The sequence below is a fragment of the Chlamydotis macqueenii genome, chromosome 1 (assembly GCF_036417535.1).
Source record: "Chlamydotis macqueenii isolate bChlMac1 chromosome 1, bChlMac1.mat, whole genome shotgun sequence".
Classification (NCBI taxonomy): Eukaryota; Metazoa; Chordata; class Aves; order Otidiformes; family Otididae; genus Chlamydotis; species Chlamydotis macqueenii.
In genome coordinates this window covers 86,222,235-86,235,815 of record NC_141556.1, presented here as the reverse complement: position 1 = coordinate 86,235,815, position 13,581 = coordinate 86,222,235, and the positions used below count along the sequence as shown (strand labels likewise).

Genomic DNA, 13,581 nt, shown 5'->3' with positions numbered 1-13,581 from the left:
GGTGAAAATCCTCCTGGTACAGTAAGCAGAGGTAGAAATCAGAGAGTTGGACCAAGGAGTTCTGAGCCAGCGCACAGGCAAGCTTTCCTGGGGCTTTCCCAAGGCTCTGGATTTAACCACTGGCTACAAAACTGGCCTAGGTTACAAGAGCTAGGCAGGGAAGTGCGTCGTGCAAGAAACCCACTGAATCCTCTTATTGGCAGAATGACAAACAGGCAAATTACTGCCAAGGTTTTGGTGGCTCAAGAGTATTTTACTTGCTACTTACATATCCTTGATTACCTGCTGATGGACTTCACCTAGTGAATGTTATGTTTTCTCTTTTAGTATTTACTCCCTTCGTTTTATGCACTGACTCAGTGTTTCCAGATGGGAAAGTGTGTATTTTCTTAAGAACTTGGGAAAAACGTGTTACTCAAAACTTCCTGGATGAAGACAATCCAGTAAAGCCTGTTTTAGATGGTAATTTTATGAAAACCAGAGCACTACAGCTCTTCATAACATCTGGCAGAAAGGTTACAGCTACACAGCTCTGAGTTGTCTTAGGAAAAGATTTGTTGTATGCAATTTGGGAAAAGTAGTATGTGGTGGTGTAATTTAGGAATTTAAGAGAATGTGTGTGCCTCTGAGCAGAATTATATTGTATTGGCAACCTTAATGTTATCATTTATTAACCTTAATGGCATGATTTTGCCTCTTTTAAATTATTATTTTAATATAATTTCTGACATAGTTTCAGTGAATTGTAAAATATATTACCTAGCTGTTTCATCTTATTGTAAAAACAATACAAATCTAGACCAATGCAATCAAGTGTATTCAGTGTAAATATATACATCAGTATCACTGGTCTTCTGCATAAATAGTTAGCATTATGCAGATATGTGCCCATATAAAACGCAGGTACCTTTTTATTTAACTAACTTCAACAATCTTTTTCTTAATTAATAGGTATATTTCTTCTAAAGAATTATTAATATTCACACACATATTAATTTATCACTGCTACAGACAAGTTGAGTCAGGTTTATATGAAAATATGCAACTCCCTTGCGATGAAATGACATGCATAATATATCAGCCCACACTCATTTTACTTCTGCCATGCCCATTTTAAAATATGATTGTAACTTCAAGAGTCACTGGCAGTGTCTTTACTTTGCCCAGTTTGGAGGAGAAAACATCTCCCCATAATTTGTTTTGTATCTTTCACCACTTTTTTCCTGGTTCTCAAAATTACAGTTAGAAACATCATGCTGTCCTCCCAAGAGACATCAGAAGTGAGATGACATGGTGTTTTCTTTCTCTATCCATAGGCAATTTGCAGACTAGGCATGTTCTGCAAGTAAAGCCTTTATCCTGACTACAATGAAGTCAGTTATGATTCATCTGTAGGTGTTTCTCTCCCTTGACAATATAAAGGAGTCTTTCAGCTGGGCTTTGCAAACACACTTTGCCTATGACCTGTTGAAACTTGAATAATTTCTTTTTCCTGGCCAAAACAATCTCTAGAGCGTGCTGTGCTGATTGTAAAGGGTAGAAGTTGTAATAAAGTTTTAAATTTTCATTTATTGTCTGGTCTCAGAATAGCTGTTTTTTGAGGAGGAGCTGGGTTTTCTAGAGTATTAGCGGCAGGTCTTTTAGCTTGTGTAGTGGGTTTTTGGTCTTGGCGTTTGGGCACTGGCTGGATTAAGGGTCCTACCTGACATAAGTCTTGAATCTCCTTTCTGTAAGAGTCTTAGATCTAACTTTCTCCAGAGCTAAGTCTGATGAACAATTGCTCTTACCTGGAGTTCACCTGGTAAATAAAGAAGTAATTACGAGTTCTTAATCAAGTTTTTCATAGAATCATAGAATGGTTTGAGTTGGAACGGACCTTAAAGATCATCTAGTCCAACCCCCCTGCCCTGGTCAGGGATACCTTCCGCTAGACCAGGTTGCTCAAAGCCCCATCCAACCTGGCCTTGAATGTTTCCAGGGATGGGGCATCCACCACTTCTCTTGGCAACCTGTTCCACTGCCTCACTGCCCTCATAGTGAAGAATTTCTTCCTTATATCTAATCTGAATCTACCCTCTTTCAGTTTAAAGTCATTACCCCTTGTCCTATCACAACAGGCCCTTGTCAAAAGTCCCTCTCCAGCTTTCTTGTAGGCCCCCTTTAGGTACTGGAAGATGGCTATAAGGCCTCCCTGGAGCTTCCTCTTCTCCAGGCTGAACAGCCCCAACTTTCTCAGCCTGTCCTCATAGGAGAGGTGCTCCAGCCCTCTGATGGAGGCCCTCCTCTGTGGCCCTCCTCTGGTCCCTCTCCAACTGGTCCATGTCCTTCTTATGTTGGGGGCTCCGGAGCTGGATGCAGTAATCCAGGTGGGGTCTCACAAGAGCAGAGTAGAGGGGGAGAGAGGAGAACACTTACAGGAGTGTTCCTATAACAAAAAAAAAAAAAAAAACAGCAAAAGAATGCACTCTTACTCCTGCTGGTAGCCTCACAGAGGCATGACATTGAGTAGGCCACTATCTTCTCCTTTTTTCTCTCCCTAAAAAAAAGGGTCTCTGAAGCATCAGGTGAGAAGCAGTGGCAGCAGCCCTATGGCTACCAGGTTGCAGTAACAGTGGACTCTGGTAAAGTGGTCTCTGGACAGGATGATCAAACATTTTTTTTTTTCCATGCAAAAGCACTGGACCGGTTCTCATGTAGACTCTCCCTTTCTACACCCTTTGGATTTTGTTCTTAACTTTTAAAATGGAGGGGGAAGGAGGGGGGGCGGGAGGGAGGGGGCAGCCGAAAACTATGTTCCCCTCCCTTTTCCCAAAAGTCATCTGATTTCCTGAAAATGCCTAATACAGACCAGATCTGTGGGCTTTTCCCGGGCAGCCTGAGCCAACAGGATTGTGCAACTTGTTCTGGGAATTCCCCTTCCTGCTGCGAGTCGGCAAGCCGAGCATCTCCCCTCGGCCGGGGAGGCTGGGAAGCCGCATCCCGCAGGCAGAGGGTGCTGCGGTATTGCAAATTAGAGCTCTTTTCCCCCAGACCCCAGCCTTAGGTGCGTTTGGAGGAGGGTGCGCACAGGAAGGAGACAGAAAAAGACAAAAGAGAAGGGAAGAGAGAAGGAAACCAGGCATGGACTAGGGAGAGAAGGTAAATATTGCAAGCATTAGAAATGAGAAAGGAAAATATTCCTGAGCCTCGCTGTCTGACAGCTAGAAGAGTCAGGACGAGCTGCTCCCCAACCCCCACAGTCTTAGCAGAATTGTTGAGGTGCTGGGAAGAACGGATTCGGTACCCCAGAGGGGGGAGGTGCTTTCTGTCTTAATTTGCTGTGCACCAGCATGGTGTTGGGAGACACTGATGGTCATAAAGGGAGAATACGAGTACCAGTGAGTACCAAGATAGAGATCATCTCTCCATTTTGTCAGTACGGAGCCTAGCATCCCTTCTTGATGCTTGGGGTTGATGTATGCAGGAAGGAGCAGAGATATAAACTTGCTTTTGAGGCAAATCATTGACGTATTCTCTGCAAGCTGGAGTTTTACAGTCTTTGACCTGCCTAGCAGGCACGCAGAATCACAGGCAACGTTAATCAATCACACTGTTTTTTGTCCCAGACCGTAACTCCAAAGTCCAATTCCTGAAAGTTTTCAGAAAGGAAGATCTACTTTTTCCAGATGTGGTGAGTTATTGAATCTCCAAGGGGAACTCAGGTTTATTAATAATTTCAGTTTATAAATTAGGTGTTTTTCCTGGAGTACTGTACTGATTCTCAAATCTGAAAGTATATACAACCCAAGTAGCCTCCAGAACAAGGCACAAAGTAGGGAATAGCACTTAAGACCCTTGTGTTCAACTCCTGCAGCATTACCAGCTCTTATAGAGCTGGAGAGGAGCAGAGAGCACGACTGAGGTTGTGCTCCTTCTGTGTGAAAGGCTACAGGAGAAAGACCAGCCCTTCTCAGCCACAGCATTGGTCATTAAAACTCCAAAGCCAGGAGCTATGCTGCATGCTTTGTACAGCTGAAGACTAGCTTTTTCACTAGGGACTGTGTGGGTATGCAGACAGAGAAGATTACTGCAATGTCATCTTCTTTCTTCTTTTCTCAGGTATCTTATCTTCTCTCTCCCTGTCTGGGCTGATGCAGCCTCCATGTATGGTGAGATCTTGTCACCCAATTATCCTCAGGGGTATCCCAATGATGTACAAGAATTTTGGGAAATCCAAGTCCCTTCAGGATTTGGCATTCACCTTTATTTCACGCATCTGGATCTTGAACCATCGCAGAACTGCGAATATGACTTTGTGAAGGTACCGTCCCTATCCCCAAATGAGAAAAAGACAGGAAGGCAGGTTACAGCATAGAACAACAAAGCTGTGTACAGAGCTGAGGGCTGGAAGAGGACATAGACACATCCTTCCTGTTCTGAGCTCCAAGAAGCCCAAATGACTGAGTGTATCTGCACTAGCAGTCACTAAATTGATTTGAGTTTGCCTCATAACCACATGAGCATTGTCTGCCAACTGAGTGTCCCATCTATGACCCCCTCCCCATGTTTCTCCTACATTTGTAGGAAAAGCCTTCGTAGCCATCACTGACACCTCCCTATTGCAACGCATATTCTTAGCCAGTGAACCATAGGTATAAAAGGACCATTTTCTTAGGGCATTGCTTTTCTGTCCCTGCAATTATTCAGAATTAACCCATGAGTGGACACAGATGATTTAATGCAATCAGAAATTGATTGGAAACGACAAAGTTTAAAACCAATCAAGAGATGTCTGTATGGACAGTGGGCACTCAGATGAAAGGCTGTGGTCCATTGCACCACAGTTTTCTATGATATCAGAATTTCTATGATATCACAGATTTCTTAAAACTCAGAGACCCACTAGCTCTGCTCCATGTTGTCCCACAAGTCACAAAAGATCAAACATTGCCACACAAACAAACAGGAACAAGACCATCCTATCCTGCAATAGCTATGTGTGAAAAGCGGCAATACGATCAGGTGCAGCACCAGAAGGAGACCTTGGAGAAGGACCAGGGTGGGATAGTAGGATAGATGGGAGCTGTAATAACATGTGTCGTTTTGCAACAAACCAATGAACCTGCTCTGCAGACTGCCAGTGATTGGTTTTGCCATTTTGAACCACAGTGTTGACTTTTTGTACAAGTGGGCCCGAGGAAAAGATGTTAACAGAGAACTTTCTGGATTAATTTGCATCTGAGAAATTAGACAGGTATTTCACAGCTGGGATGTCAGTAGGAGGGAACACTCATCAAGCATCTTACAAATGTAATGAAACTGGTTGTCTAGGGGCTCCATTCAGCTGTACCTTGGCTAGCTGTCTTCCACCCTTGGCCAGCTTGGTGGATGACACAGCAGCCTTGGTCCCTCCTGCTAGCTATGTGACATAGCTGTTCCCTGGGAAATCTACCTGAATGTTGTGAGAAATGCATGCAATTTAGGAGCCTTTGGTGAGCCACCTATAAGCTGAAAGACTCAAGTGTTGGTAATTACATATTCCAGAAATGAGATAAGACCTCTCTGCATTCTTCTGCAGATCCTGTCTGGTGGCTATGTTGAAGGTGTTCTTTGTGGGCGGAAGAAACCTCGTGCCCCTGGCTCTTCAATTGTGGAGGAGTTTCATGTCCCTTATAATACCCTCACTCTGAACTTCCAATCAGACTTTTCCAATGAGGAGCGTTTCACTGGTTTTGCAGCTTATTATATTGCAGTAGGTAAGGTTAAAACAGCCTCCTCTTGTAGTGTCCAGACTAGGGGGAGGAAAACTGGCAGAATGGTTTTCCTTAAAAGAATGCCTTACTTAAAAGACAGCCCAGCAGACAGGACTGCTTTTCAATATGGCCAGTATAAATGATGTCTTAGAGATACCTTTTCCTTGTTGTCCACCAGTGTTTGCTTGACTTTCTCATCTTCCTCCTGCCCTTAGGGCCCTCTCCTAATCTTGGCTGATACATCTTTTCACACTTGCAGACTTGGATGAGTGCACAGATTTTGTGGAGGAACCTTGCAGTCATTACTGTAATAATTATATTGGAGGTTACTTCTGTACCTGTCCACCAGATTATTTCCTCTATGAGGATAAGAAAACATGTGGAGGTAAGAGATCTACATGAGCTGTGGTCAGCAGCAAGAGTTAATTTAGGCCAAGTGACATATTGTACATGGAAGACCTTCTCTATGAGCCTTCTCAACCAGTTGTGACAGGTATATTTGGGGGAAAAAAACATTCTAGTGCAAATCTGAACTGGCAGTAGACCATGATTTTGGGAATCTTTCTCAACATATTCTTAACATTCTTCTTTTTTTTTTGTGTCATGAGAATTAAGAAACTACTAAATGACATTCTTTAAAGACTATGATGGAGACCCTTCTCAGCATACTGTTATCTGTGAATCTTTTAATCTCTGACAGAACAGGGCAGTTCAATAAAGACACAAGAATGGCCAAGGGGCTGCTTGGCTTGAATAAAAAAAATTGCAAAGTCACCAATGCTGCATGTTGAAGGGAGCATAATATGCAGACCTGAGCATGAGGGAAGGGGGCCTAAATCACAGGTGGAAGGTAAAAAAAACACCACTAGAAGTGAAAGTCCCTGGGTAACTGGATAGGGAGTGGCTCTGGATTCAGTTTCTTGGAAAGGTGCAATGTTGTGATATGGTTAATGCAGCTGGCTGGGAAGACTGGAGAGGTAGTGGAAGAGGGAAAGCTTGTCATCTTCATACATGGATCATTTCCTTTCTGAATCCTACCTGAGTTCCTTCCTTAATCCTAGTGAACTGCAGTGGAAATGTCTTCACTGACCTATCAGGGGAAATTGCCAGCCCCAACTATCCCAACCAGTACCCAGAGAACTCGCTATGTGAGTACCGAGTGGCTCTGAGGCCAGGCTACTTTGTGACATTGACCATACACAGTGAGGACTTCGACGTGGAACCAGCCGACTCACAAGGGACTTGCCACGACAGTGTAACAGTAGGTGTGGGGCATAGGGATGGAGTCAGGATGCTCTGGATCTCCCCTCAGCCTCCTCATATTCAGACGACCCTCTGACTGCTTAACTTTATTTTCAACTATGTTGCCTTTTGAAATTCTTGGGAATGTATTTGAATATGTATATATGTATATATTTGAATACTTCTCTGCATACATTTTGTATTTCTCATTTTTCCTTTTTTGTTACTTTCCCAGCTTGTCTCTGGGCAGCAGCATTTTGGTCCCTATTGTGGCAGCAGCTTCCCAGGTCCTCCTGAAATCAAAACTAGGAACAACATTCTTGACATAATCTTCCAGACAGACCATGCAGTACAGCACAGAGGCTGGAAAATGCGCTACTATGGGGATCGTGAGTAAACATTTAGGAAGGTGTTCCCTCTGCTGCTGGGAACAGTTTGGGAGAGAGGGAGAGAGTTTGTCCTGCATCAGATTCATGGTATAGCAGCATGTTAACATGTTCACAGCTGCTGGTACTGAGTAAACAGCAGATGCCTGTTTACTAGGGAAAATAATCACTGGGGAGAAAGAAGTTGGGAGCTGGAAGGAGAGTAAATCTTGAAACAGTTAGTTGCTGATTTCCACCTATCTCTTCAAAGCTGTAACCTGTCCCCCGAGTGTCATCCCCAACTCTGTTCTTGACCCAAAGAAGGACAGGTATATCTTCAAGGACAATGTGAAGGTGACTTGTGTGGAAGGCTACGAAATTGTGAGGGTAAGTTACATTAAAAAGCACATATCCTCTCTGGCCCTTTCAGCAGCTTCCTGGTGCCTTTTCCCATCAGGTGTCCTGAGCACCTTTGGGGACTCAAAGTTTTCACCACAGCTGTAGTAAGTGGAAGCTTCTTCCAGCCACTGCAGCATCTGAGGACCCTCCACTGGAGTGCCTGTGTCGGATACATTTCATGGCCAGTGACTTACATGGACCATGTATTCTTTTCCCTAGCAACGAGACAGCATCATGACTTTTCACTCCAGCTGTCAGAACAATGGTGAATGGAGCAACTCCAATTTCAGCTGTGTTCGTAAGTTTCTGTATTGTAGGAAGCAGACTGGAATGGAGCCTTTAGGGTCCAGATCCACCATCTCTCTAGATTAGGAGAACGCTGAAGGACTGGGATGTGAGCATGCTGAAGGGGCAGAGAAAGTGAGTGATGATGACTGTACAGGGACCAGAGGAGCTGAGTGGTTCCCCATCATACAGAATAGTCATATTGTTGGGTGAGGGTGCCCCTTTGATTATATTTGATCATTTTTGTTTCTTCTCTACAGCTGTGAACTGTGGTGATCCCATTCCTGTTGACAATGCCCAAGCTGTATATGTCTCTGAACTTCATGAGCCTCTGTACAAAGCTGCTTTCCGGTATCAATGTGATGCACCTTATTATACCCTAAAAACCAAAGGGGATGGTAAGCATTGCCTCTGCTACACAAACATATTTCTTTGATCAAAGGTTTAAGAAATGGTACGGGTATTGCCATGGGGCTGGAATTATATCCTATCAGGTCAAGACTGGGAAAAAGTTCTTATTGGTGTGGGGTTGCAGGCAGTAGTTTTGTGTGGCCTTTGTGTTTAATACACTCTAACAATGTTTGTACTTGGGCTGTTGACCTTAAATGCATTACCAAGTCCTCTCTCCATTTGCCTAGTGTGTGAACCATGGAGATTTTTGTCACATCTAGCACACATTTCTGGTGGAGAGGTAAAGGATTCAACAAATGATGAGGTCACTCCAAAATAGGGGCAGAAGCCCCCTGGTGGAGTCGTGTGCTTCTAGGGAGATCTCAGCAATGTTTACCAAGCTGTGCTTGCTTTGGAAATGCAAAGATTAATACATCATCTTATACAGTAATGCTACTTGCCCTCTCTTCATCTTGATTATATCCCTATGGCACTCTTCTTTTTCTTGTGTTTTCCAAGCGGTGTATCAGTGCTCAGCCAGTGGAGAATGGGCCAACAAAGAGATGGGAACAAAGCTACCAAAATGTATCCCAGGTAGTACCAAAAACCATGTATATGTACACGTGGCCTATGAAGACCACTGTTTCTTTCATCTCTCTGTTTTTAAACAGTTAAGTCTGAAAGTACAGTTAATTCTGTCTGTGTTGTTTGAATCACATTGGACAGGGTACTTCTGAAAGCTGTGGGCCCCAAAGAAAGTTTAGATGCGGGAGCAGAAAGAAACTGAAACGAAATAATAAGACATCTGGTATAACAGGACCTCTTCAAGTATGTGTGTTTCTGCACCAGTTTCCCCACCTTCAAGTGTGCACATTCTCAAGCTGTTCAGTACTTTAGATCTCTGTCTGCATTGCAGGTAGCAAAAAGACTGACAGGTCAAAATAGGTGTCCAACAATGCTGGACCTTTCTGTCTTCGGTCCCTCCCAAACTACACTGAGAGCTGTAGCTTCTCTTCAGACCTCTCCTGGGCGAAGTGCCCGGTTGTCCACTGGGCACTACAGATGCAGCACTATAGGGAAAGGTATTTCACTACTCTTACTGGGAATCATAGCCTAAATCCTTAAGGTTTAATGTGTCCTTCAGTATTCAGCTACACTTGCTGTGTCTGAAAGCTCAAGCAAGATCCCTGTCAAGGACCTTCTCACCCTCTGTATACTTAGGAGACACTGAGGAGGGAAGTGCATGGGTACTACTCTTGCTCCTGACTGCTAGTAGTTATGGCTGGGTCTTAACTTCCAACTGATAGAGAGAATTTTAAATCCTCTGTATTCTGCACGCTGTTTGGCTTACCTCTTAGAGGAGGCGGCATGCCGAGAGCTAGTTGTTAGTTGTACATGATGGCTGGTCACTACTCCAAACCCCCAAATTCTCATTGGCAAAGTACGAGATCCAGCTGAAGATGATTCAGCTCTCTTAAGGGCCAGCTCAGACAGTGACTTGGACTATACAAGCACACAGTGCAAAAGGCAAATTGTAAGATAAAGCTCAGGGAATTTACTGCCCAAGAGGAGGTTACAAAGAACATTAAGCCAGGCTCTTCTCAGTGGGACACTGCAATAAAAGACAATGACAGGCAATGGGCACAAGTTGCAACCAAGGAAATTATGACTGTATTTAAGAAAAAATGCTCCCCCAGAGCACTGGAACTGTTGTCCAGAGAGGCTGGCTAATCACCATCCTTGGAAATGATCAGAAGTAACCTGTCAAAGCCCCTGAGCAACCTGGCTTTGCAGTTAGAAGGGAAGAAGGGAAGGGCAGTTAGAGATGAATGGGTTGAACTAGAGACATCAAGAGGCACCTTCCAGCCTAAATCTTTCTATGACTACCTGAAATTCTTTAACAAACTCTGCTTAATTTAAATTGGAAGCTACCTACTGGCTATAGTTCCTTAATCTCTGACTGTATGTCTACAGGCTCAGTGTAAACAAGGCAATGTGATAAGAAATCAATGTCCTAGCTATGTCAGAATGACCAGCCTTATTTATGCCCTTAGTGCTCACATTCTGCAAAGCATTATAGAACGTTTTAGTCAAAGAGCACTGAGCGTCTCTGCACCCATGAGACCCATGGATAAAATCTTCATTAACCCACTGCTTAAGGTTTTACATACTAAAAGAATGGAGAGGAAAAATGATAAAACACCACTGACAGACCTGAACACTTAACCTGAGACTATCTGGAGTTCACATACACACAAAAATAATTTAAAAGAGCAGTGTCGTATTTCTAAGAACTTAAGTATTTTTTCAAAGGCAGTCCCTTCACTCATAGGACATAATTCAGCAAAGGCAAAATGCTAACTAGAATGCAATTAAATTGTGAGCTTGACATCCTCAACAGCAGCGAGATGACAACTGCTTTCCAGAAAAAGAATTTGAGAATGTGTATTTTCAACCTAAATCGAATGTTGATAGTAATTCTGCTTGAATTTTTTTGAGTTTGTCTGTAAATACTAGTTGCAAACTCTATGACACAGACGATAAACATTGGTTACTCAGAATCAAAAATTATTTAGAGGACACAGGAAGGAAGGGACTATGGGCTTTTTAGCAGTACCAAAGAACGCCCTATATCTAACTGCTAATTCTCCCATCTGATTCCTCTTTTTTTTCTTTTCTTTCTAGTCTGTGGGGTGCCTAGTAATCCCATCCGAGAGAAAGCAAAGATTTTTGGAGGCACCCGTGCAGAAAACGGCAACTTTCCCTGGCAGGTGTATTTCAAGAACCCAAGAGGAGGTGGCGTACTCATCTCTGAAAGATGGGTAATGACTGCAGCTCATGTGCTGGAGGTATACAACAAGCCTGACATGTATGCTGGGGTCATAAATGTTGCTGCAGCATCTCTGTCCTCGCAGGCCACAAGGCTGTTCGCAGAGGCTTCATTCATCCATCCTGGTTGGAAGAAGGAGCCCATAGGTAGCAGGACTGATTTTGATAACGATATTGCATTGGTGAAGCTGAGGGATCCTGTGAAGATGGGCCCAAACATCTCATCCCTCTGTCTTCCTGGTAAATCACCTGAGTATGAGCTGCAAGAAGGGACTCTGGGCTACATTGCTGGCTGGGGCCAGAGAGAGATAGGAAGACTGCCTATTTATCTTTGGAAGGCCCTGATTCCCGTGGTGGGCATGGATAAGTGCCAATCTGTGAAACCAGAGGGCTCTGCTGATTCCAGTGCTTACCGATTCACTGACAATATGATCTGTGCTGGTGGTGGCAAGGACAGCTGTAAGGGGGACAGCGGCGGAGCCTATGCTATCCAAGATCCTCTTGATGAGAGACGGTACTATGTGGCTGGGCTGGTCTCCTGGGGACCAAGATGTGGTACCTTTGGTCTTTACACCAAAGTAGCACGTTATTTGGACTGGATTGCAGAGACTATGAGCAAGCATGAGGATGTAGAAGCTTGGCAGGATTAGCTCTTTCTCCTTTCAGCACAGTCACCCTTTCTAAATGTGATGGTTACATGTTCAGGTTGACTGTGATCCTGTCTGCTCTGAGTATATAACGGGCCTGCTCATTGTGCCTGTGCTGAGTGGAGAGTCAGGAATATATATCTGTTTCTCCCACTGTTATTCACACTATTATGTGTCTAGGAAGGGAAATTCTCTTTCTTCTACTCATAGTAGCATAAGAGGAGGATGCTGTTCTGGATAAAGAGGCTCCTTCTGCTTCCTCTGTTTTTTTTCTATCCCATTTTTTCCTGCTTGGAGAAGACCTAGCCGTGCCCCAGCTGGCAGGGAGATTTCAATGAAGACATGAGAGAATAATTGTTGTTTCCTAGGGTAGGTTCAGAGGCTGGTTTCTGATTTATGTATTTCCTGTATTGTTCAGAATATCTAACAGCATTAAAGAATGTCCAAATTGCCTTTTGTGTAATGTGCTATTGTCTATGTATTGCCTTTCTTCTTCTCAGTCTAGACCTAGTTCTCCTTGAAACTCCCTAAATCAAGTGTCTAGTCACATTTTTCCCACTATGCTACCAGCTTTTGTCAAGCTGTAACTTGTGGTACCCCACCTCTCTACCTAAGAGTCTTTATGAAGTTCTTCTGAGATGGTTGAATCTCATTGACTAATCATTAGCAGCAATAAGGACTTCAGACTTCTGAATCAAGCTGAGCAGAAGACACATCTTCAAAGTCCTTTTGTTCACCTGCCCTCACGGCTTTATTTTTCAAACTTTATTGTGTTAGATAAGAAATAAAACTTGTTTGATTTAGGGAAGGTAGTGTTGTGGGAGAAGATTACCTGACATGCAGTAAGGGGTGTCTTCTGCTCCAGAAAGCTCACTCACAGATATACTTCCACTGAGATGGTCGGGGAACAGGTGCAGAGGGCATATGGCAAAAGACGGAGGAAGCTGGGTTTGTTCAGCTTGAAAAGTAGGAAGCTAAGAGATGGATCTAACTGCTGTACTGAGATACCTAAAAGAGGGCTATAGAGTACACAGAGCAAGGCTCTTCAGAAATGTGAACAGTAACAGGACAAGAGACAATAGACATGAATTGCAATAAGGGAATTTCCAATTGGGCTTTTTCCCAGGGTGTGGGACAGCACTAGAACAAGTGCCATAAAAGACTGGGGAAATCTCTGTCCCTGGACATCTTCATAACTTCCCCAGGTAAGGCCCTGAATCTCTGAAGTCAGTCCTGCTGTCAGCAGTGGGTTGGACTAGAGACTTCTTCTGCCAGCCTAAATTTTTCTGAGAGTCCAGGAAATAGTGAGGAGCATGTGTGCAGCTCTTGGGAGATTTCATAGATGCCTGCGCTCAGCTCAAGCCAATTTTGTGTAACAAGCAAATGGTTATTTTGTGGTTGAGCTAGTAACCAAGGATCTTATACTACATTCCTGAGGAACTGTGACACACAGGATGTTGAATGCTTTTTACTTTTATATCTGCAAGTGCTAACTTTAATCTAGTGTGAAGTTTTATACTCATTCCTTCTTGTTGCTAAGTAGGTGGACTCATCTCAGCTTTCATCTTTTGGAGCGCAAAAGGGAAGCGTCCACCCCTGGTAACTAGTCCAGGCTGCAGTCTTAGCTCATGTTCCTCTTGTGCAAAGAGGTGACTATATACTGGTTAAGAAACAATCACGGTGCAGTGGTGC

General features: G+C 43.7%; 1 protein-coding gene across 2 annotated transcripts; it reads left to right on the top strand.

Moving 5' to 3' along the window:
* Window positions 1-2,937: 2,937 nt before the first annotated feature.
* On the top strand, window positions 2,938-12,341 carry C1S (complement C1s). Of its 2 annotated transcripts, XM_086767320.1 has the most exons (12): window positions 2,938-3,138; window positions 3,606-3,670; window positions 4,099-4,300; window positions 5,558-5,735; window positions 5,992-6,117; window positions 6,794-6,993; window positions 7,210-7,363; window positions 7,611-7,726; window positions 7,958-8,036; window positions 8,284-8,421; window positions 8,933-9,007; window positions 11,099-12,341. In XM_086767320.1, exons 2-12 carry the CDS (start codon window positions 3,666-3,668, stop codon window positions 11,890-11,892), a joined length of 2,067 nt encoding a protein of 688 aa, XP_086623446.1. In that variant the 5' UTR covers window positions 2,938-3,138; window positions 3,606-3,665; the 3' UTR covers window positions 11,893-12,341. The 2 variants fall into 2 exon arrangements, with proteins under 2 accessions (XP_086623446.1, XP_086623525.1); XM_086767399.1 differs by lacking the exon at window positions 3,606-3,670.
* The last annotated feature ends 1,240 nt before the right edge of the window (window positions 12,342-13,581 follow it).

Coding starts and splice junctions, on each gene's coding strand:
- C1S (XM_086767320.1), top strand. Junction 4,301..5,557: donor GCGAATATGACTTTGTGAAG/GTACCGTCCCTA, acceptor ATTCTTCTGCAG/ATCCTGTCTGGTGGCTATGT. Junction 6,994..7,209: donor CTTGCCACGACAGTGTAACA/GTAGGTGTGGGG, acceptor TTACTTTCCCAG/CTTGTCTCTGGGCAGCAGCA.